This window comes from Pelodiscus sinensis, chromosome 5 (assembly GCF_049634645.1).
Source record: "Pelodiscus sinensis isolate JC-2024 chromosome 5, ASM4963464v1, whole genome shotgun sequence".
In the NCBI taxonomy this organism is placed as follows: Eukaryota; Metazoa; Chordata; order Testudines; family Trionychidae; genus Pelodiscus; species Pelodiscus sinensis.
The window spans coordinates 93,395,687-93,419,507 of record NC_134715.1 but is presented as its reverse complement, the minus strand read 5'-3'; the positions used below and the strand labels follow the sequence as shown (position 1 = coordinate 93,419,507).

The 23,821-nt window shown below is 44.9% G+C and overlaps 2 protein-coding genes across 22 annotated transcripts in view; one reads left to right on the top strand and one right to left on the bottom strand.

The window, feature by feature from the left end:
* TMEM156 (transmembrane protein 156) overlaps window positions 1-21,419 on the bottom strand; it is a 107,305-nt gene extending 85,886 nt beyond the window's left edge. For 4 of the 13 annotated variants that reach the window (XR_012904321.1, XR_012904320.1, XM_075930573.1 and 1 more), the window contains exon 1: window positions 8,854-9,275. Coding sequence is in view for 8 of the 13 variants with exons in the window: in XM_075930573.1 (XP_075786688.1) it covers window positions 8,854-8,953 (100 nt within the window). In the remaining 5 variants the exon portion in view is untranslated. Of the gene's footprint in view, window positions 1-331; window positions 964-8,853; window positions 9,278-13,728; window positions 13,835-14,503; window positions 14,690-15,517; window positions 15,669-21,289 lie in introns of those variants that run through there. The other 9 variants (XM_075930578.1, XM_075930580.1, XM_075930579.1 and 6 more) reach the window with 6 other exon arrangements.
* The window catches only part of KLHL5 (kelch like family member 5), a 158,324-nt gene continuing 155,800 nt past the window's right edge, over window positions 21,298-23,821 (top strand). For 2 of the 9 annotated variants that reach the window (XM_075930567.1, XM_075930569.1), the window contains exon 1: window positions 21,298-21,384. The gene's annotated coding sequence lies outside the window, so the exon portion shown is untranslated. Of the gene's footprint in view, window positions 21,385-21,482; window positions 21,641-23,821 lie in introns of those variants that run through there. The other 7 variants (XM_075930565.1, XM_075930568.1, XM_025187964.2 and 4 more) reach the window with 6 other exon arrangements.

Genomic DNA, 23,821 nt, shown 5'->3' with positions numbered 1-23,821 from the left:
ACCTTGGAGACAAATTCTTATTGTCTGCCCAAGTCAACTCCTAATAAATATTCTTTGAGCAGACAAGTTGTATCAAAATGCATAGGGGGAGGAAATTAAATTTTCCTTCCCATCCTGGAGCTAGGATGCTGAGCACCTATACAGCCACCTCAGTGCTACTACTGGTGCTTTCAAGCTATAAATGGCTATTTTGTGCTACACATCTTTTATATAGGTATTCTGTCCATGTAGTCTGTGGAGCTATTGAATGTGTTGTATCAGAGTGAGATATGTGTGTATCAAATGATGAACTCCATTTTGTATTACGTGCTGAACATATAACTAAACTTACCTATGGGTAGTCTTTTATCTATTCCAGACTACTGCTGTAGGTGGGAAAAAGGTTTGACACCTCACTGATCCTGAGACGCCATCAAAATTAGAGCCATCGAATCTGTTTCTCAACTACCAGCCTGTCCCCCTAGAACAAATGATTTTCCACAAAAGTGTCAGGGGCACTTGATTGGAGGGAAGTTGACTAGAGGAAAACTGGTGGTCCCTAGTGGAATTCAAATGAAAGAAACAGAGACCTACATAAGAGCAGAAGCTTCTGTGTGCAAGAGAAAAGGAGCAACCATCACCACATATAAAGAGGACTGGCAGGCAAGTAAGAGCAGAAGAGACACTTCCTAATTTAAATAACTGGGAAACTTTTGAGTCATAAGAAGAGCTGATGTCAGACTAAGGGAGAGGTGTATCAGGACACTTGTTTTCCAAAATCTGTAGCCCTCTGTTGAGTTCAGAGTAAAGTTTCTATGGCTAAGAAGTTCCTTTGCTAAGCCTATGTTTACAGTTGTTCAGGAATTTTCCTTAAAAATGATTTTCCAATGGAAAATGCAATTGGTGCAACACTGAAATTTTCTTGAAGAAAACTGTTATTTTGGTTAACATTTTCAATTTTCCATCAAGAAATATGAAATTAAATATATAATTTTGGGTTGGGTTTCATTAAATTCAACAAAATATTAAACTATTTTTATATTATTATGGAACATTATCTTAAGGGAGCTGTAATTCTGGTCCATATTCTCTCATATGGACTGGACTTCATAAGGCAATGTGCTGATTTCACTCTGACCCAGAGATGTGGTCACATGATTCTCATTACATTGTGAGAAATGTTTGGGACATTGATGTCCCTTTTCTCCCTTTGGGACAGACTCTCTGCTGTGCTGCACCTCCTATAATGCAATGTGCTTCCATAAGAAAATATAGGGTAATGCTGAAAACAAGCATTTGGGATCATTTCAACAAACCAACATTAAATATTTAAATTTGGGAATGTTGAAATATTTTGTTTTGATTTAAAATTTCAAAATGAAATGTTTAGATATTTATTCATTTACATTTTTCAGATTTTCCATTCCACGATAAGTTTCTAAATTTCAACTTTTCATCTTCTGTAAGGACAAAAATAAATGATGAAATGTCAGAATTTACCATAGATGGAAAGTCCAAAGTTCACTCAGGGTACGTCTACACTACAACGTTAATTCGAACTAACTTAGTTCGAATTAGTTAATTCGAACTAAGCTAATTCGAACTAACGCATCTAGAACTAAAAACTAGTTCGAATTAGCATTTTCCTAATTCGAACTAGCGCGTCCACATTAAGTGGACCCTGAACCAGGCTTAAGGATGGCCGGAAGCAGTGCCGGCAGGGCATCAGAGGAGGACTTAGAGCGTGGAGATGCTGTCTCAGGCTAGCCGAGGGCTGTGCTTAAAGGGTCCCGACCCCCACCCCGGACAGACAGTTCTCAGGGGTGCCCCGCTTGCAAAGCAGTCCTGGCTTGGAGTGCCCTGAGTGCCCACACTGGGCACATCACAGCACTCAGCCATCAGCCCGGCTGCACTTGCCGCAAGCTGCCATCTGGGGAGAAGGGGTAATTGGGGGGCTGCAGGAGAGGTTCCATCCCCAGAAGCCCGCAGAGCCAGCCCAGTCCTCCCCATCGGGGGCTCGTGCCCCGTTCCTCCCTCACCTCCTTCCACTTACCCTTCCCTAGCCCCTCTTCTTAATGTACAAAATAAAGATAACGTGTCTTCCAAAATGGAATCTGTCTTTATTGAACAAAACTGGGGGAGACTGGGAAAAGGAGGTGGGAGAGGGGAAGAGAGAGGCTGGGAGGGCAACTAAAATGATCAGGGGTTGGGAACAGGTCCCCTATGAAGAGAGGCTAAAGAGACTGGGACTTTTCAGCTTAGAAAAGAGGAGACGGAGGGGGGACAGGATAGAGGTCTCTAAAAGCAGGAGTTGGGTGGAGAGGGTGCATACAGAAAAGTTCTTCATTAGTTCCCATAAAGAAGGACTAGAGGACACCAAAGGAAAGGAATGGGTAGCAGGCTTCAAACTAGTAACAGAAAGTTCTTCTTCACAAAGCAAAGAGTGAACCTGTGGAACTCCTTGCTGCAGGAGGCTGTGAAGGCTAGAACTGGAACAGAGTTTAAAGGGAAGTGAGATCAAGTCATGGAGGTTGGGTCCATGGAGTGCTATTAGCCAGGGGGTAGGAGTGGTGTCCCTGCCCTAGGTTTCTGGAAGGCTGGAGAGGGATGGCACGAGACAAATGGCTTGGTCACTGTCTTCGGTCCATCCCCCCCAGGGTCCCTAGGATTGGCCGCTGTCGGCAGACAGTCTACTGAGCTAGATGGACCTTTGGTCTGACCCAGGATGGCCATTGTAAGCTCAGGGCTCAGGGTCGGGGGTCTCAGTGGACCCCCTTGATTCTCTTGCACACCTGCTCCTCGATGGCCAGACTGGCAGCTATCCTGCCCAAGCCGGCCACTTTCCTGTGCCTAGTGTGGAGATCGTGGACGAGGTCCACGATGTTTGCATTAGCCCAGGCGGGTGCCCGCCTCTTGTGGTCCCACGCAAGCACCCGGGAGCCGCCAGCCCGGTCCCGGGAAGAGGGGGAGGGCTGGGGGTCATCGGGTGGGTGGCTCGATCTGTGCGAGGTGCAGGGTCTGCTGGCTGGGTGCTGGCAGGCTTGCACCTGGCACGGGCACCGTAGCCAGCCCGTGCCTCTTTAAAGGGCTCCGGGGCCGGGAGGGGGGCATAGAGTTTCCCTGGTGTTGGCCAGAGTGGCCACCAGGGAAACCTGGGGAGGGCTAGCCTCCCACTAGTTCGAATTAAGGGGCTACACACCCCTTAATTCGAACTAGCTAGTTCGAACTAGGCTTAATCCTCGTGGAATGAGGATTACCTAGTTCGAACTAAGCGCTCTGTTAGTTCGAATTAAATTCGAACTAACGGAGCGCTAGTGTAGCGCCTATGAAAGTTAGTTCGAACTAACATTCGTTAGTTCGAACTAACTTTGTAGTGTAGACATACCCTCAGTTCTGCCAGTGTGCCTTATTCACTTCCCACATAGTCCATGAAGGGGCTAAACTAGAGGGCTACGTCTACACTGGCATGATTTTCCGGAAATGCTTTTAACGGAAAAGTTTTCCGTTAAAAGCATTTTCGGAAAAGCGCGTCTAGATTGGCAGGACGCTTTTCCGCAAAAGCACTTTTTGCGGAAAAGCGTCCGTGGCCAATCCAGACGCGCTTTTCCACAAAAAAGCCCCGATCGCCATTTTCGTGATCGGGGCTTTTTTGCGGAAAACAAATCTCTGCTGTCTACACTGGCCCTTTTGCGCAAAAGTTTTTCGGAAAAAGACTTCTGCCCGAACGGGAGCAGCATAGTATTTCCGCAAAAGCACTGACAATCTTACATGAGATCGTCAGTGCTTTTGTGGAAATTCAAGCGGCCAGTGTAGACAGCTGGCAAGTTTTTCCGGAAAAGCAGCTGCTTTTCTGGAAAAAGTAGCCAGTCTAGAAACAGCTGAGGTGTTAAGCTGAGAAAGGGTGATTAGATCCTACGAAGATCCATTCAGATTGGAAGCACATAGGACCCAGGGATGGCAGTCCACTTGCAACAGACTGCTAACCATATGGGTATTGGGTAAGGTTGTAACATGTGCCCCTCCCTATCTCTGCTGCTCTCGCCCCCCCAATTCTCATGGAGTTTGTTTTTTGTCTCCTGCACTGCCAATCTACCCCCTAATTGACTTGCTTTGCAACAGAACTGCACCTGTATTGCTACTTTACTTACAGATCTTGCATTTCCACAAAAGGGCGGTGACAGGATATGCTTTTTAGTTCATTATACTTTCTTGAGATAGTGAAATATACTGTAGTTAAGGAAACAAGGCCCCACTGTTTTAGATTAACAAATACATTAAGGTGGAGTTAAGGTTGAAAACATACACAGGAAGTTAACGTAAAACATATTACATGGGTGTTGTGATTATCCTCAAGTATTATAGTTTCAGGAAATTCAGAGTTAAGATTAACCTAAAAGAAATTCAAACATGTAAGATATGGAAACACACAATTAAGGCACTCAAGCAGCCTTTATTCTGCTATGTGATGCCATGCAATAACTATACAATTATGATTAATGCATATTAGTCTTTGTGGTCATATTAGTCTTTGTCTCAAATTAAATAAAACTGATTTTAAAAAACACATTTGACTTTTTTTCTTTTGCCCCAGATCCTGGGTATCACTACATGGCAAAGTTAAGATTGTTTGTGGGCTTTAACTTAATATTTACTTAACCTTAATGCCCCTAATTTGAAACTGCCAGAAGCTCAACTGCACTTCAGCATGATTCCGGTTGTAATAAAACTCAGAAAAGGAGCTATCTCTTGAAGGAGTTTTTTAGCTAACAATGCCCATGAAGCACTGAGGAAACACACAGGACCGAATTCTAAGATGAAGTATTCCAGGCTGGTAATTTCAGAGTATTTACTCTCACTTGCATGACCTCAGAATTTGGTACATAGTGGAAAGAGCATCCAGATAACATGGGATGGGTATATTTTAAAATTCCTAGACAGAGTTTTGTGATGCATTCTGCTTCGTATACTTTGCTCTAATGCCTCTAAAACCCTCAATGCAGAACTTAAGGAAGAATTGTCCTTTCTAATGTTATTGACATTGTAGTTAAAATTCAGGAGGTACAAAATGACAAAATTGTTGAGGGTGCATCAGTTACACCATGCGGTAATATGTAAACAGGAACTATATATGCAAAAATTGATTAGAAATAAGTTCTTACATAGTACTGACAGTAATATCGACATGTTCTCTTGTGATAACGTTTAAGTCATCACTGTATATTTGTGAAATCTGGTAAACAATGTAATTACTACTTAACATTTTAGCTCTTTTACATGAAGGTAAAACATTAAGCATGACAATCTGAAAACCTTGCTTACACCTTATATGTAGAGTGACCATATTTCCCCATGCCAAATATGGAACACTAAGGGGGGGTGCCGGTGCTTAGGGCTTTAGCCCCAAAGGAGGGGCTCTGCTTGCACTTGGGGCTTCAGCCCTGAGTGGGGAACACAGCACTCGGGGCTTCAGCCCTGCAGCAGGTAGGGGGGCTCAGGGCTTCTGCCCTGTAGCAAGGGGGTAGCACTGAGGGCTTCAGCCCTGAAGCGGGGGGGGGGGGGGTTGGGAGAAGGGTAGTGGGCACTGGCACTCAGGGCTCCAGCCCCATGGGGGAAGGTAGAAGGGGAGCCGCCAGTGCTCGGGGCTCCAGCTCCCAAGTAGGGGAAAGCTGGAGGCACTCAGGGCTCTAGCCCCAGAGTGGGAAGGGGGAGAAACCACCGGTGCTCGGGGTTACTCAGGGTTCCAGCCCCTTAGTGGTTGGGGGAGGAACCGCCAATGCTTGAGGCTCCAGCAGCTGAAGCTCCAAGTGCTGGCAACTCCTTGCCCACCTTGTCCCACTGCAGGAATGAAGTTCAGCCCCTCAGCATGCAAGGTGGGGAGGGAAGGGGAGCCGCCGGTGCTTGGGGCCCAGAGACTGAAACTCTGAGCGTTGGTGGCTCTTCCCTGCCTCTGCTGCAGGGGAAATATGGGACAATGTGCCCATGTTTTAAAAAAAGTTGGGACACCAGGAAAAGACCTTAAATATGGGACTGACCTGGTAAAAATGGGACAGATGGTCACCCTCCTTATACAATATCTGAAAACTTAAAGCATCTCACTGACCTTGTCATTTTACTCCTGGGGGAATTCTGTGCCATTGCACATGGACTGAAATTCATGTGTCCCACAGGTTTCTTTGCTTCCCTGCAGAAAAATGACTTTCTGATGGGGAAGCAAAAGGAAGCTGCAAAAGTGGTCATATAGTGCTCCCCAACAGCATGGGTGCATTCATGCGTGGTGGATGAACCAAGGACTGGGGCAGGCAAGCATCCTGCCCTGCCTCTGCTGCCCAGGGCCCTGTGGGATATAATTGTCCCCCCACCCCCCACTCTGAAAGGGCAGACCACCTCTTCTTCAGTTGGACAGTGTGCAGCCCCAGTCTTCTCCCCCCAGCCTGGAAGCACAAGGGTGTGTGTGGCCTTCCTCAACCCCGGGAGCACAAGGGGGAGAGTGTATAGCTCCAGCCTTTCTTGGCCCCAGTGGAGGCAAGCACTGCACAATCCCAGCCTGCTCCAGAGCATGGGGAGGGCAAGACCCCAACTCTGGAGGGTACTCAGCCACCCTGGCCCTACAGGATGTGTGGTGAGCAGTCCCGCAGAACCAGAGCACAGGTGGTGTGTAGCCCCAACTTCCGCAGCCTTGATGGGGCTAAAGCCCAGACAGCCCAAGAAGACTGTGGGAGATGAGCTGAAGGAGAGCAGGGACTGAGGGCACAGAACAGGCAGGGCCATGCTGGCAGTTTGGGAAGTCATTGCCTTCCCTTACCTCTTAGACTCACAGCCCATGGGTGCATTGTTTTGGGCATCCAGAGCAGCCAGCAGAGAGTTAAATTACTGTGCAGGGGACTGAGGACACCCACCCTGGCCTAAATGCAGCTGTTAATCCCTGCAGGGCTCAGAAGAATGGAACTACCCCTGCAAGAAGCAGGCAAAGCTGGATCAGATGCACCCCCAAAAACCTCTCTGGTTGCAGTAAATTTTCCTTCCTGCTTCCCTTCTCCTCAGCTGCTCCCTCATCGTCCCAGTCCTCGTGAATCAAGACTCACCTCAAAACTCAGATTGTCCCACCAAGCTTCAATCCCTGCATCCCAGTTCTTCCACTGAGTCCCCAGAACCTGAACCCACACCCCAAGCCCCATCCTCTTCATCTGGAGGTTCCTTACACCCAGCCCCCTGATGAGGCCCCACATCCCTTCCTCTGGACCCCACTCCTGCACCAAGATTGCTTCTCTGCACTTGAGCCCACCCTACTTGCATCTGGACCACCCTAATTGACCCCCTGCACCTAAACCCCCACCTCACAGAGCCCCACTAAGCCAGTACCCAGACCTGCATCCCATTAAGGCAGCCCCCAGTCCCTCCTCCACTGAGACGTCCATGACCAGACCCCCCTGCTGAGTCCCAACTACCTTCACCTGGACCCCTCTTCAAAATCCATTGCCTCTGCACCCAGCTCCCTCCCAATGAGCACTTGTTCATCCAGATGCCTCCCATACCTTGACACCCCCCAAAACTGCCCACACCCACATTATCCCACACAGAATCCCATCACTTCACACATTTGGACATCCCTATACTAAGCTCCACAACACTTGGATCCTGCTGGTCTGAGCCTGCCTGTCTATATCTGATGTGCTTGGCACAGAGTGGCAGGGCTCCAGGGAGTTTCTGGGATAGGTCTGGCCCTTGAGCTCTGTCAGGGTCATGTGCAGCCTCACCACTGAGTCCATGTCCTGGGGTGGAGGCTGCAGGTTGATCTCTCATCATTGTGCAGTCAGTCATCTGTGCTCCCCAATGCCTTGCTGGAGCTTCCACATTTTTTTTTAATTTACAGAATTTTGGAAAATTTTAAAATATTGTGTGCATAATTTTTAATTTTTTGGCTCAGAATTTTTAAATTTTTGGAAGAGAATTCCCTCAGGAATATCATTTTGTTAGATACAGGTTATTATCCTTATGCTTGAGTTAGAATCAATCAAATTCTTGCAATGAAAATATAAATTCAAATTAAATTAACTTGAATTTGATGGTCATGGAGATCATCTTTAGCTTTCAGAATGTTTACTGAATATCATTAAATATCATCACTTTTCATTAAAAATTAAAATAAAGCCTCTTCGGGAAATGAACCATCTTTAGCAGAAGGAACTTTTCTTGTTATGTTTTCCTCTTCAAGGTCCTACTTTGGAATATAGATGAAAAAAACTATAACATTGGCTTTTCTATGGATTTTTAAATGAAGCTATAACAATGAATATATATCTTATCCATATATTTTCTCATTCTCACAACTCTCGGCATTGATCTCTATGACCATCAAATTTTATTTGGAATTCATATTGAGAGATTTATTTCATTCAGTTATACCCATTCTGCACTATTTTGTTTCAGTTCACGAAACATATACACTACTTTGATATCTTCAACAGGATTAACTATTTTTCGTGTTCTTTGAATGAAAGAATAATACAATACTGTTACAAACATTTTTACGCCTGTGGGTGCAAAAAAGTTCAAAATAGTTACAATTCTAACAAGCAATTACGTTCTATAGGAAAACCCTGCCACAGGCAAGTAGTACAACATCAACTATATAAAAACACCAATGTTTTTAATTCTAGTATATGTACCGTTTGACATATATCCTTCATAATGAATACATTAAGTATTATAAACAAAAGGCTAATTGAAGTGACATTCATATATATTTTATGGTTTACTTTCAGTAAGAAAATTGCATCACAAACAGCTCTTTTGAGACATTACATGTGAATTCTTTAATTGCAATCTGACCTTAAAACAAAGAAGAACCCTTACTCTTTAAAGCTGATCACTCACCTTCATGGGTTTTGAAAAATTCAGGCAAACTTATAATGAACATGATAATTATTGCTGTTAATAATTTCAGGAGATCTGCTTTTCTCATAGTCAAGCACATGTCATTGAAGAGCTCTCATCTAGCATACTGGTGGGAAGTTCCTTCCTGGTTTCATGTGGGTCTTATGCAAAACACCTACTATTCATTTCCTTTGACTAGCAAGACTTGCCTTTCCTTTCTTTCTTTCTGATGTTTTGTTACACCAGTTTCAGACAGCCAGTTTCTCTGGTCACTTACAGTAGCATAAATGAGGCGTAAGGTCAAAGAACACAATGAAAGTATTAGTGAGAGAATATAAGAATTAGTGAGTATAAGTGTGAAAAACTTGCCTAGAAACTAGGGCTGTCAAACTATTAACATTAATTGTGATTAATCATAGTTTTAATAATACTGTAAATCAATAGAATACCTTTTTAAAAATATTTTTGGATGTTTTCTACATTTTCAAATATATTGATTTCAGTTGCAACATAGAAGTATATCAAGTGTAGGTGCTCACTTTATATTATCATTTTATTACATATATTTGGATTAAAAAGATAAACAAAAATAGTATTTTTCAGTTTACTGCATGTGAGTACTACAGTCCAATCTCTTTATTGTGAAAGTGCAATTTACAAATATAGAATTATTTTGTTACTTAACTGCACTCCAAAAAAAACTAATGTAAAACTTCAGAGTCTACAAATCCTACTTTTTGTTCAGTCAAATGCAAAGACAAACAAGTTTTTTTACATTTACAGGAGATAATGCTGCCCACTTTTTATTTACAGCATCCCCTGAAAGTAAGAACAGATATTCACATGGCACTGTTGTAGCCAGTGTTACAAGACAGGTATTCGAAATACTTGTATGTCCTTTCATCTTTTGACAAACATTCCAGAGGATATGCTTCTGAGCTGATGATTAGTTCTGTGCAATAACGATCCAAAGTGGTACGGACTGATGCACAGTTCATTTTCATCATCTGAGTCAGATGCCACCAACAGGTTGATTTTCTTTTTTGGGATTCAGGTTCTATAGTTTCCAAATTGGAGTGTTGTTCTTTTAAGACTTCGGATAGTAGGCCACACCTCATCCCTTAGAATTTGGAACTTCAGTTTCTTAAACCTTTGGGTTAAGCGCTGTAGTTATCTTTAGAAATCTCATATTGGTACTTTCTTTGCACTTTGTCAAATTGGTGCTGAAACTGGAAGGTTTCCTGCAACTGGAAGGTTCCAGAGGTGAAGGTAGGTCCAATCTCTCCACTGCTACTAGGAGGGCCCCAAACAGGAACACCTACTTGCTAGTCAGAGCCAATAGTGAATTAACACATCAGACTCATGCGGAGGGGCCCCAGACAATTTGACAAAAGGGTGCCCTTAGTGTCTGGGTGATCACCTGTGAACAGCTTCTTTTGTCCTTTAAGTCTAAGCATTTGGTGGTCTTAGGAACTGGTAAGGGTTTGACCAAGTAATTTTCTAGGGAAGAATGGAATGTAAAGACAAAGCATTCACGCCTAAAAATAAGGCTATTTAAGATGCAAAGTTTTCAGTTTCTGTCTTTGGTTGGCATGTCACTCCCAAGAAAATGAACCAGAGACCTCAGGGGAAAAGATCTTCCCTGGTTTGGAGGCTTAACTGAAATAAGAACAGTTTTAGGGTAAGTTTGTACTGAGCTTTTAGTGTTAGGACTAGCTATGCGTTTTCTGTTATTTTAAATCTGTAATCTACTTTGCTCTGCCTGTTTTCACTTGCAATCACTTAAATCCTACTGCTTGTAATTAATAAAGTCACTTTTATTTACTATTAATCCCAGTGTAAATAATTGTAAACTGGGGAACCAATCAGTGTTTACATCTTCCTTTCATTGTTAAAGGGGACTTACCTGAATAATTTATTTGGGGTCCTCATCTCATTTGGGGAGTGGTTTTCCTGGAAGCTGGGCCCAAAACTGCATTTTTCTCGGACCTGAAGAGTTTCAGCATCTGTATTGCTCTTTGGGGTGAGAGGCAGTGATCTCAGTTCTGTGACTTGGCTGGGGGAGACCTGGGGATCTGGCCCAACAGAACCGTTCTTCCTGAAAAGTAATAGATGTAACGGCATTGCGCAAGAGGGTTTTTCTTGTGCAAGAAGGGGCAGTGTAGACGCTCCTTCTTGCGCAAGAGCCTCTTCTGAAAAAATGGTGGCTCATTAGGTATGCAAATGAGGCTTGGTGATATTCCACACTTAGCCTTATTTGCATATTACTTGTGCAAGAAGCTGCGAGTGTAGACATAGCCAAAGTGTAGCCATGGCATGAGCACTAGGAGAGAGCTCTCCCAGCACTCTACATCCATGGTCCCCAACCCGGTGCCCACAGGCGCCATGGCGCCCGCTGGGCCCTTTACGTGCGCCCACGGAGCAATCTGGGCTGGCCCTGTCCCCGGGCATGTGGCAGGTGCCAGCCTTGGGCGCATGGCCGGCCCCGGCCCCGGCCCCAGGTGCGCCGCGCATGCCCTTGCCGTCCCTGGCCCCGCCCCCGGGTGCGCCGTGCATGCCCTTGCCGTCCCTGGCCTTGGCCCCGCCCCCGGGTGCGCCGCACGTGCCTTTGCCGTCCCTGGCCTTGGCCCCGCCCCTGGGTGCGTCGCACGTGCCCTTGCTGGCTGTGCAGAACCTGGGCAGCCCCTGCCCAGGATCACGGCACATGCCGCTGCCGGCCTCGGGCGTGTGGCGCATGCTTGGCCCCGCCCCCAGTCACATGGCTTGTGAGTGGCCCCGCCCCCATACGCACAGCGCGTGAGCGGCCCCGCCCCCAGGCGCCCAGCAGCCCCAAAAGGTTGGGGACCACTGCTCTACATAAATCACGTCACACGAGTGAGGGGAAAAGCTCCCGGTGCTGTAGCCTGGTTCACGCTAGCATTTTACAGTGTTGTAACTTTCTGTGCTTGGGGGGAAGGGATGTTTTTTCATACCCTTGAGCCAGAAAGTTACAATGCTGTGAAATGCCAGTGTAGATAGAGTTTGCTTAAGTCTACACTGGCACTTTCCAGTACAGTAACTTTCAGGCTCACGACTGGGAAATCCTTCTCCCACACCCGAGTGCAGCAAATTACTGCACAGTAACCATTTCCATTTCAGATTGTCACCATATACCATTTCAGGCCACAACCTCCTCTGTGGTTCTACCACACACAGAACCATCAGGATGGTTCCCAGAGGAGGAACAGGAGCAGCTGAAAGAGGCTGCACCTATCCTCAGACCAGGACTCTTGCCAATCCAAACCTTCAGTGAGGAGTAGGGAGGGTTGCATAGGAGGTGAGGGTCCTGGAGACAGTCAGGGTGTTGATAAGAGGCAGGGATTCCAGGGAGGAGTCAAGCAGCAGGAAGGAAGGGGGTTGGATAGTGGGTTGGGGCTGGGCCATGCATGGCTGTTTAGACAGGCACTGACTACCCAGCCCTCCATACAATTTCCCTGCTAAAAAGTGGCCGTCAGGACAAAAAGTTTGCCCATTCCTAGTTTAAGCCCTAATAAGTGAAAGGTTAAATATCTCTACATAAATAAGAAGCTCCTGATCTATCATTTTTGTTTTTATTTTTGTACTTTTTATCATGGGCCCTCTTATTTGTCTTCTTTCTAATGCAAACAACCCCAATCTTTTCAATTTCTACCTTTATCAAAGTTTTCCCATTCTCTTAATTATTGATTGATGACTTGGACTGACAGTAAATGCCAACAAAATAAGGTGGTTTTATCTTGGAAAATAGACAACAGATAAAGTCTTGAAATGAAGGTAGGGTGAAATTGTAGGAAAAGTAGAATCTTATGTGTACCTAGGAAGCTTGATCAATACCTACTGCTCCATCAGGGATGAAGTTGAAGGGAGATGTGTCTTAGCCATGAGTGATGCACAGAAATTGATGAACTTATGGACTGATCATAACATTATTTGGTATCAAAGTTAACATTTATCAAACCACTTGTGACATTTTATGGAGTTACACAATTGTCTGGGGTGAATCACTTCCACCTACTCACTTTATAACACTGGCAACCAGGTGCCAACTCATGTCAAAGCCCCAGGCCTCAACTTAACACACAGCTGGAAACCAGTCTGCATAACCTGTGTTTTAATAATGTTAAAATAGATGTTAAGTTTATATGAATATGTTTAGTGTTTAGACTTAACAACATGCTTGTAGGATGCTGCATGTAGTAAACGGTTATAAAAGCTCTTACCCCATGTTATAAAGTTAAGTGAGTGCACTGTATACCTTTATAGCTGTATAATTTACCAAACAGAAAAGAAGTGTTAATTAATGTAAAATCCTGGCTTCTACAGAAGGTGTTAGGTCCTGTCCACTAAGTCATTGTGAAACATCAAAGAGCAAAGACTTGATTTATTGCTCCTCCCCAACACCATGAAGAAGAGATGCTCAGGTGGACTCATTCCATCAGTTAAAACTCTGGGGGAAGGGGATAAACATCCCTGATAAGAAGGCATTGTATCACTATGCTGCTTGGATTTGGAAAGGGCAAGATTTTTAAACATAAGCAAAAGGATCCCCAGTGCTTGCCCTGGATTAATCTTACAGGATTTAGCGCTTACCTAGTACAGCAGTTTTTATCACCTAAGACTAACTTGTGTATGGGTGTGAGTATTACTTGTTTTAACCCTGTAACTAAATTTCATTCCTTATTCTTAGTTACTAAGTCTGTAGTTAACTCTAGGACTAATTACAAATTTTATCTTTGGTGTAAGATCTAAAGTACAATTTGTCCCAGGGAAAGTGATGAGTCATTTGAGGTTGGCAGTAACTTAAATACTGTTGTGATTTTGGGTGTAAAGGATCATCTATCACAAAAGCAATCTTACCTGGATGGCAAGATAGATTCAGGTATTCAAGAGGACTGTCTGTGATTCCATCTTAAGGTTATTATAGTGCTTGAGGAGTTAATGCATGATGATTGGCTGGTGAAATCTAAATACAGAACCCACAATCAGTTTGGGGTTTGTGTCCTAGTTTGTAACAGATGTCCAATAGATTAATGCACTTGAGCCACTCCAAACAACTTGACAGCCTTGTCTGTCCCACCAGCTTCTGCAGCATAAGTGCTCCACTCCAGGCTCCACATGCCTTGCTCTTTCCCAATGCAGATTAGCAATTTACATACTCCATTTTGTTACACTCAAGTGCCCAGTGCCCTATCTTCTGGCACTACCTATGGACATATATCAGCTGTCTCTGTGGAAGTAGCCCACCCCAGTTCACTGATTTCATCTACATTCAACACACTCCTTAGTGCAAAGCATATAGATTTAGAAAAACCACCTTAAAACCAAACTGAGGCATATTTAACAGAGTTTCAGATAGAGAATCAATAGAAGTACGGATAAAGGTTTGGAAACACAAGGTTACAAGTAAAAGAAAATAATAAAATGCAACCTATAGCCTATACTTATTAAGTTACTTTCCTGCCTAAAGAAGGATTTCTCACCCAATGGTCAGCCCTAACAGCACTTGCCTATTCCAAAAAGCTGGCATCCACATGTCATGAGACACTCCCTCTGGCAAAATCTCTTATCTTTAATGGATAACATTTTGTGCCCTTTTTTTTTCTTTATACAATTGCAAACTATTGTCTCTTACCCCAAGAGTCCCTTATCCAGAGACTTTTCTTGGGATTCTTTTGTCTTTTTAATCCTCTAGCCTGAATCTGGTTCAGACAGGAAACACAGGGCTTGTTCCACGAACGCTGATTGTTTTTACTATTGAGTCAGCTCTGATACGCCCTTGCCTCAGATGACAAGCTTAACTTCTAACAGTTTTGGAACATAGTCTACTTATTACACAACTCTAAAATTGTTTCCTGTACAAACATTTCACAATAACCATGATAATCAGCCAATATTTAGCTTTCAGCAGAGAACAAACACAGCACTCTTTTACTGAACTACTGAAAAGATGTTTGGACACTGGGGTAATATATTTACCTAGAGTAATATATTTACCATGACTGAGTCTCACCAATGTACTAACAGTATTACCCTCTTTGTTCTGGAAGAAGATGTATTAAATGAAATAGATATCAGAGGCAGTAGAGGTGAGAGTTCTTTTTGGTATAAAGTGGAATAATTTTAAGATAAATTAAGTTAGGAGAATGTGAAATTGGAGAGCAGGGCAGTCTATAATCAAAAGGATTATGACGGTACAGTGTCATGAGGTTCCATCCAATCTGATACCCTTTTGTCTCTTGTTCATGCTGTAGCCTGTTTTTTCCTCTATTTTTGTAAGAGCTTATAGCAGTTTTATGTGAACAGTAGGTATGCTGTTAGAATATGTTATGGTATGTGAGCTATTTCAAAATGGATTCCAGGGATTAAAGATGGAGTTTCTAACCTGCCACTCAAAGTTTCCACCACTCAGAACTTTCCCGCTTTAACTCCAATGGTCAATACCAATCTGGTTTGGTCTGAAGTGGCTACTTATTTCAGAGCTTTCGTAATCTTGGAGGCTTAGAAGAGCCACACACCCAAACTGTCCAGCACTGAGGCAGCCACGTCAACAGTACTTTGTGTGGGCTTTGGACTGGGACTAGACAACAGATCTCCAGTGTCAATCTACCTGCAAAACAAGACCAACAGACTTTGTTGTTATACTTACCTAGATCTTTCCTTCCTACTATCCACTTAAGTGAACGTAATGAGTACATGGACATCTACCCAAAGGTCTGTTGATCTCCTGCAGTGGCACTTGAAAACCAGTTCCACCAGCTTCTAACAGTTACTATGGTTGTCCACCTCTTGCTGGTAACCTGTCAATGTAAAGACAGTAATATTTTGGACATTTAATCTTTTATTCTTTTGGTTATTTGGGTTTTGGCCAAAGTACGGGTATTTAGGTCCTGAGTTTCAGACTCAATTCGAACCTCATTCACTTATGTACTGCTAACCCGATTAGATCCCTGTGCTGTAGCTTTCCTTTTAAATAAATATCTGGTGTGTTTAAGCTTTTTATTCTCCTCTATTTCTTTCTTTCTATTTATTTATTTTTACTTATGCAACATGGGAGGAGCACAGTTTTCCTAAATCTCTCAGATAATTAGATGCTGAAAGGGTAGGGTACAAGGATCTGCTGATCAACATAAGCAAGGTACACAGCTGGTCTGTGACTATCTCTAGCTTTACCTTGCAAGTGTTTCTCATGCAACATGCTGTGGCCTCTCTTGTGTTCCATGAGTTTCAGTGCTTTTTCTTCATAACTCAGGTTGCTCCCTTTTCATGGCTTGGCCCTCTACCCAGGTCACTTAATGGCTTCCCAGGTATCAAAGGTCTCACTGACAGGCTGACCAGATATTGTTCCCAGCAGTCCTCCACTTCCAGGCTATAACACTTCCACAGTGATGGTATGGGAACCTGGACCTCCCCACTACCTTAGATTCAATCCAGAGACTCTAGAGTCAGCAAGCAAGGTCTGCTCCATTCCAAACTCTGCTGCTCTTTCCTTGCTCCACCTCTTTCAGGATTCCTTATCCACCATTTTTCCTTCAGAGCCAGGATCCCAGAACTTCTGCTCTCCCTATGGATTTTCTCTGTTCCGTTGCTAAGTCCAGAGAGTGGCTGCAGACTTCCAGTCTGGAACCCTTGCCATCTCCTCCTCCTCTTCTTATTCTTCCTCCTCCTTCTTCTTCAGTTCCATTGCACAGTGCTGACTCACTTCATGAGTCTACAACTGCCATGAACTATACTTCATACTCTGAAGTATACTTCATGACTTAGGATAGGTCTACACTGTCCATGTTAAGGAAGCAGCTCCACAGCAACATTATGATGTGAGCAGCACATAGTCACTCTTTAGCACTGGGGGAAGAGTTCTCACAATGACTGAAAAATCATCGTCTATGAGGGGTGATAGCTTCAATATGGGAGTGCAGCTCCTGGCAACAAAATGTTATCTATATTGGCCATTTTCAGCGCTCAAAGTTTTAGTGCTCAGGGGTGTGTTTTTCACACCCCCAGTGACTGAAGTGTTAGTACTAAACATTACAATGTAGATTAGATACAACTTTAGAGTCTCACACCTTTCCCAGTATTAATGATTTCTTCTTCTTCTTCTTCAGTATTATGGTGTAGCAGATTTGTTTTCTGAATCTATGACTGACATGTATTTAGTATCTTGTTCATTACTAAGCCTTGGACTTTTCCTGATATTGTTAAACAGTGCCACACAGCAAACTGCTCTTCCACATCTGGGAAGAGACACCACCCCTGCCTATCGCTAGTTGGCTGAGAGGCGGGGCAGGATACACCTCTCTCAACAGCTGTGGCAGGAGGAGAGGCGCTGAGTGGTATACCCCAGTTCCAGCCCCCAGCAGTTCGTAGCCCAGCACCGGTCCGTGGACCAGCAGTTGGGAACTGCTAACTTAGACCTTTCTGGGATAGTGTGTGTTGAACACTCATCAGTGAGTACACTGCAGAAGACAAGCAGATGATAGGATGGCAGAGAAACCACTGTAAATACAACCACAGTTAATATGACATAGGGGCTAACCAGGGGCAGGATGTTATTTTCAGGAATATGACCATGTTGAGTTTAATGGAGGAACAAGCCAGGAATGAATAGCAATGTTGTACTGCACTCTGTGTCTGAAAACAAACTTTGAAATGAAAGAGAGAGACTCATTCATGCTACTCTTCTCTGAACCCTTTCTAAATCCCCAAGTGGATTAACCATTCACCCATAGCTCCTGTTTTCCTATCTTCCCTCTCCGGCAGCGAACAGAATTCATAGTATCTGCTACAAAATAGAGCAGCTATTTAGATACTGTTATTTGATTTTGCATCTCTGGGAATTTGGCCATGGTGCATTTACTTAGAGGGACAGCTAGATGATTGTGAAGGCACAGTTAGATCCCAATCCTGCAAATGGGTAAGCATGTGCATAAATATTGCAGGATCAAGACTATATCCTTCACATACAATTCCCTGGCAAGCAATTAGCTGATGAAGGTTTGTACCTAAACTCCATGGTTTCAAATCCAATTAAAGAATCTAAACTGTGTGGGGAATATTGACTAGCAGTCCTAAATTTTTTATCTGAACATTTTTCTGTGAAAAAATGCAGATTCAAGAACACCTTAATAGTTCATGAATTTGTACTAATTTTTCTGACTTTTTTATTTCCCTTCCACCAATAATGTTTAAAAGGTTAACTAATTAAACAGGATTTTACATCTCTAGTCCTTCCTAGACCTGCTAAATTGACTCCTGGGAGATCAATCCCTTCAGCATTGATCTCCTGGTAAATGGAGACAAGGCCTGCCTGTCTCACAGTCCATTCATTTGGGAAGTTATTCTGCATTCATAGAGTAGTGAGGTCATTGATAAAGTTTTGCATGACACAGTGTAACCTTGAGTGGGCTAGATTCACTGCCCTTCTCCGGTGTCTAAAGAAACCACCACTTCCATTGCAGTATTGGATACCCAGAGTTTAGTATGTAAGGAATTTCAGCAAGGATTGCACAGTGTCAGCCTCCCTATATTCAAGTTCCAAAAGAATGAATTTAATTAAATAACTTTATAAAATTGTATGAATAAACAAATAATCTAATTCTTACAACAGAACACAGCTATTTTAAACCCCACAAATAATATTTATAATTACAATAAACAAAAGTAAAGAGAAAACTAAGAGTGAAATTTGAACAGTTCAGTCCACACAAACACAGTAAGAAAAGACTGAAAGGTCCCAACAGCTTAGATTTGGTTCACCAAAGTCTCAGTTTCTGCCTCTGTTATCAAATCTGCACCATATGCTGAGTCTGAAGTCTTTAATAATAATTAATGGAGATTACCTATCTCCTAGTACTGGAATGGACCTTGAAAGGTCATGGAGTCCAGTCCCCTGTCTTCACAGCAGGACCAAGTACCATCCCTGACAAATTTTTGCCCCAAATCCCTAAATGGCCTCCACAAGGATTGAACTCACAACCCTGGGTTTAGCAGGCCAATGCTCAAACCACTGAGCTATCACTTAGTTTCTCCACTTGCTTTTAGGGAAATCCTCAGTTGGAGTCCAGGCAGACTCTTCCTCTGCTATGGTCACTACTAGGCCATTACTAGTCAGTTAGCTCACAAGTGAACAGACTTAAAGAAACCCTATTACAAGAAAATACAAAAAAAAAAAAAAAAAAAAAAACCCTTGAGAACAATGACTTTCCCCACTGCTACATTGACAGAGGAGCTGAAGAATCACACAGACTGAGAAAGTGAACTAGAACAGTGTGACTAAAATCAAAACAGCATTTGAAGCAGACAATTAACACAAAGTTATTTTCCCTCCCAGGTTCCCCTAGCTCTAAGTAACATTGCCCTGATCCCTGGTAGAGGGTTAACAACATCACTGGCTGCTGCAGAGTGAGGAACAGCAGTTCCTGCCCCTGGCTTAGCTTCTTTCAACTCCCATAGGCCTTAGCTCTGCCTGCTTGCTATGAAGTCTGACCCCAAACTACTGGACCCAATTCCAGAAGCTTCTGAGTGGAGTGCTGAATCTGTCTAGCAACAGTAACACTCAAACTCCCCAGCACGTACTTTAGGAGGTGAAGGATGCTTTGCCGCCCACCGCTCGGGTTTATCTCGACAAGGTCCTGTGAGAGGGTGCACCCTGCCCACCCCTCACCCCCGGCCCACCCGATCTATCCATCGGGCCTAAGCCCCGCGTACCTCCCCGACCGCCTCCCCCTCGTCACCCGAGCCGGCTGCACACATTGCAGCCGGTCCCCTTCCGAACCGCGCCAAAGAGTCACCTGTACATGCTCGTGCTTCACACGCTCCACTTCCCCACCCTCGTGTCCTGCCCAGACACCAAGTGGCGGGACCTCCTACCATCAATAGAGGGTGGGAAGCCCCGGTGGGACAGTCTCTATTCCACCTTGGTTCCGTGGCCCACCGGGGACATCAGCTGGAGAATCCTGCCCGGAGCTGTGAGCACGGGTGTGAATTTGGCGTGGTTCACCCCCATTCCCGACACTTGCCCCTTCTGTGGCGATAGGGAGAACCTGGCGCACGTGTACCTCGAGTGCGCCAGGTTACAGCCCCTCTTTCGGCTCCTCCAGAACCTTTTGTTGAGGTTCTGGCTGCACTTCTCCCCTCACCTGTTTATTTATGCACACCCCATTCGAGGTCCCACAAAGTTGCGGGACCTCCTGGTTAACCTCCTCCTGGCTATTGCCAAGATGGTAATTTATAAGACCAGGAAGCAGAGGTTGGTCAAGGGAGGGGCCTGCAACTGTGGGGCCTATTTCTGTTCCTGCATCCGCTCACGTATCTGGGCAGAGTTCCACGGGGCGGCATCCGCTGGCTCTCTCGAGACCTTCGAGGGGCAGTGGGCACTGTCCGGGGTTCTCTGCTCTGTGTCCCCATCCGGTTCCCTTGTTTTAGCCCTTTGACCCTCACACCCATCCCTGTTTTCCTTTTATTTATCCCAAGTAATTACTTGGTTTCCTGGGCTCAGTGGACCCTCCCCATAGGCTGGGGGGAGGTCCTTTAGATGTGGACAGGCTAACGCCTGCCCACCTCCCAGACTCCAATAAGAACAGTAACTCTCAACTCACTCCTACCTCCCCCCCACAGGGGTCTCTTAAACCCTATTAAGTGCATGGGTTACAACAGCAGCAAGTACTTTGTAGCCTTCAGGTATGCTGCAAGGCCCAGCTTTTCTCCTTTGACTTTGAAAAGATGCTACTCAGCATGATGAAAAATTGTGTGGGGAGATTGTGCAGGGAGGCTGATTTTTGTTCTGTTTACATTGTCATTGGCTTAGTTGCTTTAATGTTGGGTAACTGGTGGGTCTGTTTATACATTCATGTTTATATTCATAAAGATTGCTTGCCAAGAGCTGCCAGAGAATTGGTGGGGCCCACTTTTGGGCTACAACTTCACTATGAGGTAGGTATATGATGAGCCCCGGCTCACATACACATGCTTGCACTACTTAGATGAATTTTAATAACTTGCTCAAACCCATGGATTTGCACTGAGCATGGCTGTCATGCCTTGCTGCCACTGCCTGTGCTACTACAGCTACCCTACTATTTGTACTTGTGCAAACTGTGCCAGCACCTGCTTTGAAGTGGCCTGCTTCCTGTCATTTAGTACAGAATTGAATAAATATCCCCACAGGGTGGCAGCGTCCCCACAGCCCGTTTGCCAGCCGAGGGAATCCTCCTCTTTGGAGAAGAGCGCATGGCTCTCCCCTGCCTCCTCCCCATTACTGGGCATCCCACCCTAGGCCTAGTGGGAGAAGGCCTAGTAACACTCTCTCCCTTAGTCCCCGAGGCGACGTGCCTGAGCCCCGCCCACTCCCTTGTGTGGGTGTGACACCGCCTCTTATTTTGCATAGCTCCACCCCCATCGGCCGCAGACGCCAATTCCTTACCCCTCAGGCGCGCGGAAGTGAACTGTCAGGGGGCGCGCGGGCGGCGGTTGGAGGATCTGGCCTTCCCCTCCCGCGAGTGAGAAGGCGGAGTTGCGGTTAGTCGGAGGGCGTGGCTGAGGGCTCCTCCCCTCGTTGTGGTCCCCTCCAGCCGCTTGGGTGAAGCAGCCCGGGACCTGGAGGGTGGGAGGGAAATAGTTCGAGGCCCGGAGCCGGGAAGTCCTGCAGCCGGGGAGGGGTTTGTGCGGGGCCTGCATTCGCCCCTCCCCTGGCATAGCGGGGGCAACGGGAGAGGGAGGGAAAGGGCCGGGGCCTCCCAGTGAACTCTCTCCTCCCGCCCCCCGGTCCTGAGAGGTGAGACGGGGAGACCGGGGAAGGGTGGGGTGGCTCGGCAGCCGGAGGGCAGAGGCCGCAGGGAGTGGGGCTTCAGGGGGACAGTGATCCTGCCGCTGTGCTGGAGTCAGGCTCTGGGCGCTATAGCGAGCAGCAGCGGCTAGTCCCAGGGAGCTTCATGCACCGGGAGTGGGAGGGGGGAGAACTTGCGTCAGTGCCGCGTGGGGCTGGGGCTCGTTCAAGAGGCGACCCAACTGTGTGGGGAGCGGGCGGGGGCGTCCGAAGTAAACAGCGCGGGCTGTCACCCCTCAGAGGCAGATGCAGCCCCACTGGCTGTCGAGCTATAAATCTGGTCTGGGAGCCTAATCTAGCGCACACCACTGAAGTCATCAAAAGTGAACGGGGGCTGAAGCCCATGCTGAAAGATCGGAGAAATCAGTGGTTTAAGAGAGAGTTATTGTCACATACCACTCGAAAACATTGCACACAAAATCCAGGGGGCGGGGTCCGATTTAGGATGAATGCCTGTGTCCTTACTAATCCGGGTGGGTTATTTAATATTTAAATAAAATAATAAAAATACAGAGAACACTTTCAAATATCCCTTGTTCTAGTTTTTTTGTAAACACATCCTTTCCAATATAATAAATTTCATTAAAGGTCAAATTGAAATTTCTTGAATTGTATGTAGAAAAAAGTAAAGCAATAACTGAGTTTCCAAAAGATGGAAAGCTCTACCATTGTTTAATTATTATTTTCAGAAATAAAAATCATGTGTCCTCATTGAAGATCCACTTTTAATATAAGTTATCTGCTTGCTTTTTTTAGTAGCTATTGTACTGGTTTAGTCCCTGATCCTGCCAAATACTCACTCATTAAATAATTGTGTGCCGCTACTATTGAAGTCTGTCTACTTGGGTATTGAAGGGCTTGTCTAATGTGAACGTTTTAACAGTTTATAAATCCCCATGTGGACATACTTTTTTGGTTTAGTTAAAACTCTTCCAAAATTACATAAATTAACCCTCCCAAAAGTCAGCCTTATTCCAGAATATGAGTGGCCACATAGGAGTTATAGTGGTATCACTATATCATTTTAAACTTCACCTTACTATATACTATACGTAAATGAGCCACAACTTTCCTGTGTAGGCATATCCTAGAGTTTACAAGAATCAAGATCTAATTGTTCAAGAAAACATAAGCTCTGTTATGGTGGGCAGTTACTTAATATTTCTGGAAACAGTACCTCTGGCTCCTTTTCTTGAAGATTCTTTCCATGAGTGTTCTTATTTTGAGTCTGAGGAGCAAGATCAGGAAAATTAGGTTTTCATATTATAATGTTCTCACCCTGATGACTTGGTTGGTATACTCAGAATTTAAAAAACCAAAAGATTGCCATTATCATCTATAGTTAGTCTCTCCCTTTCCAACTTTGGAGGGATTCTATTGATTTTTGTTTTTTTTCAATGCCTACAGATATTTGTGCCTTTCTCAAAATACGTTTTTGTAGAAAAGCAACTGAAGCTGGTAGTATTTTGGCTTCTGCTATATTTAAAATTGCTTTTTGTATTGATTTGTGGATTTCCCACATATTCTACAACAGTATTGAATTAGTAGCATTTTTCTCTCTGTCTTTAGCCTGTGTTGCCAGAGCATTTTCATGAAGTTAATAGAAGTTAACCTCTGTTTTGGTATCTCTTTGCTGTTGTTCAATATCGGTAATGTTAGCAGAATGTTGTTGGTAGAGATGTGAATGTGAATCACCATACTGAGTGATATGTATTGGTTATGATTAATTGGCGGGGGCTGGGGGCTGCTCCACCCTGGAGGGGCCCATCACAGGTGGGTTGCGCTCCAGCTGAGCCGGAGTAGTCCCTGCCTGCAGCGGGCAAGGCACAACGTGTTGCAAGCCAGGGGCACTCCAGCTCTACTGGAGCATCCCCTGTCTGCGGTGGGCCCAGTTTGGCTGGTACAGAGTAGCATGGGTGAGGGCATTCCAGTCTGGCTGGAGCAGCCCCCACATCTAGGAGGTCCAGCCTGGCTGAACAGCACACCCCAGGCAGGGGCACTCCAGCTGGCCTGGAGCAGTCCGGGCCTTCATCCGCCGCCTGCCCTGGTTTAAGTGGTGGGTTTAAAGTCCTCAGAGATTTCTGCGAAGAGCTGTTCTCTCATTTCTTCAAATATTGTTTTAATTGCAGG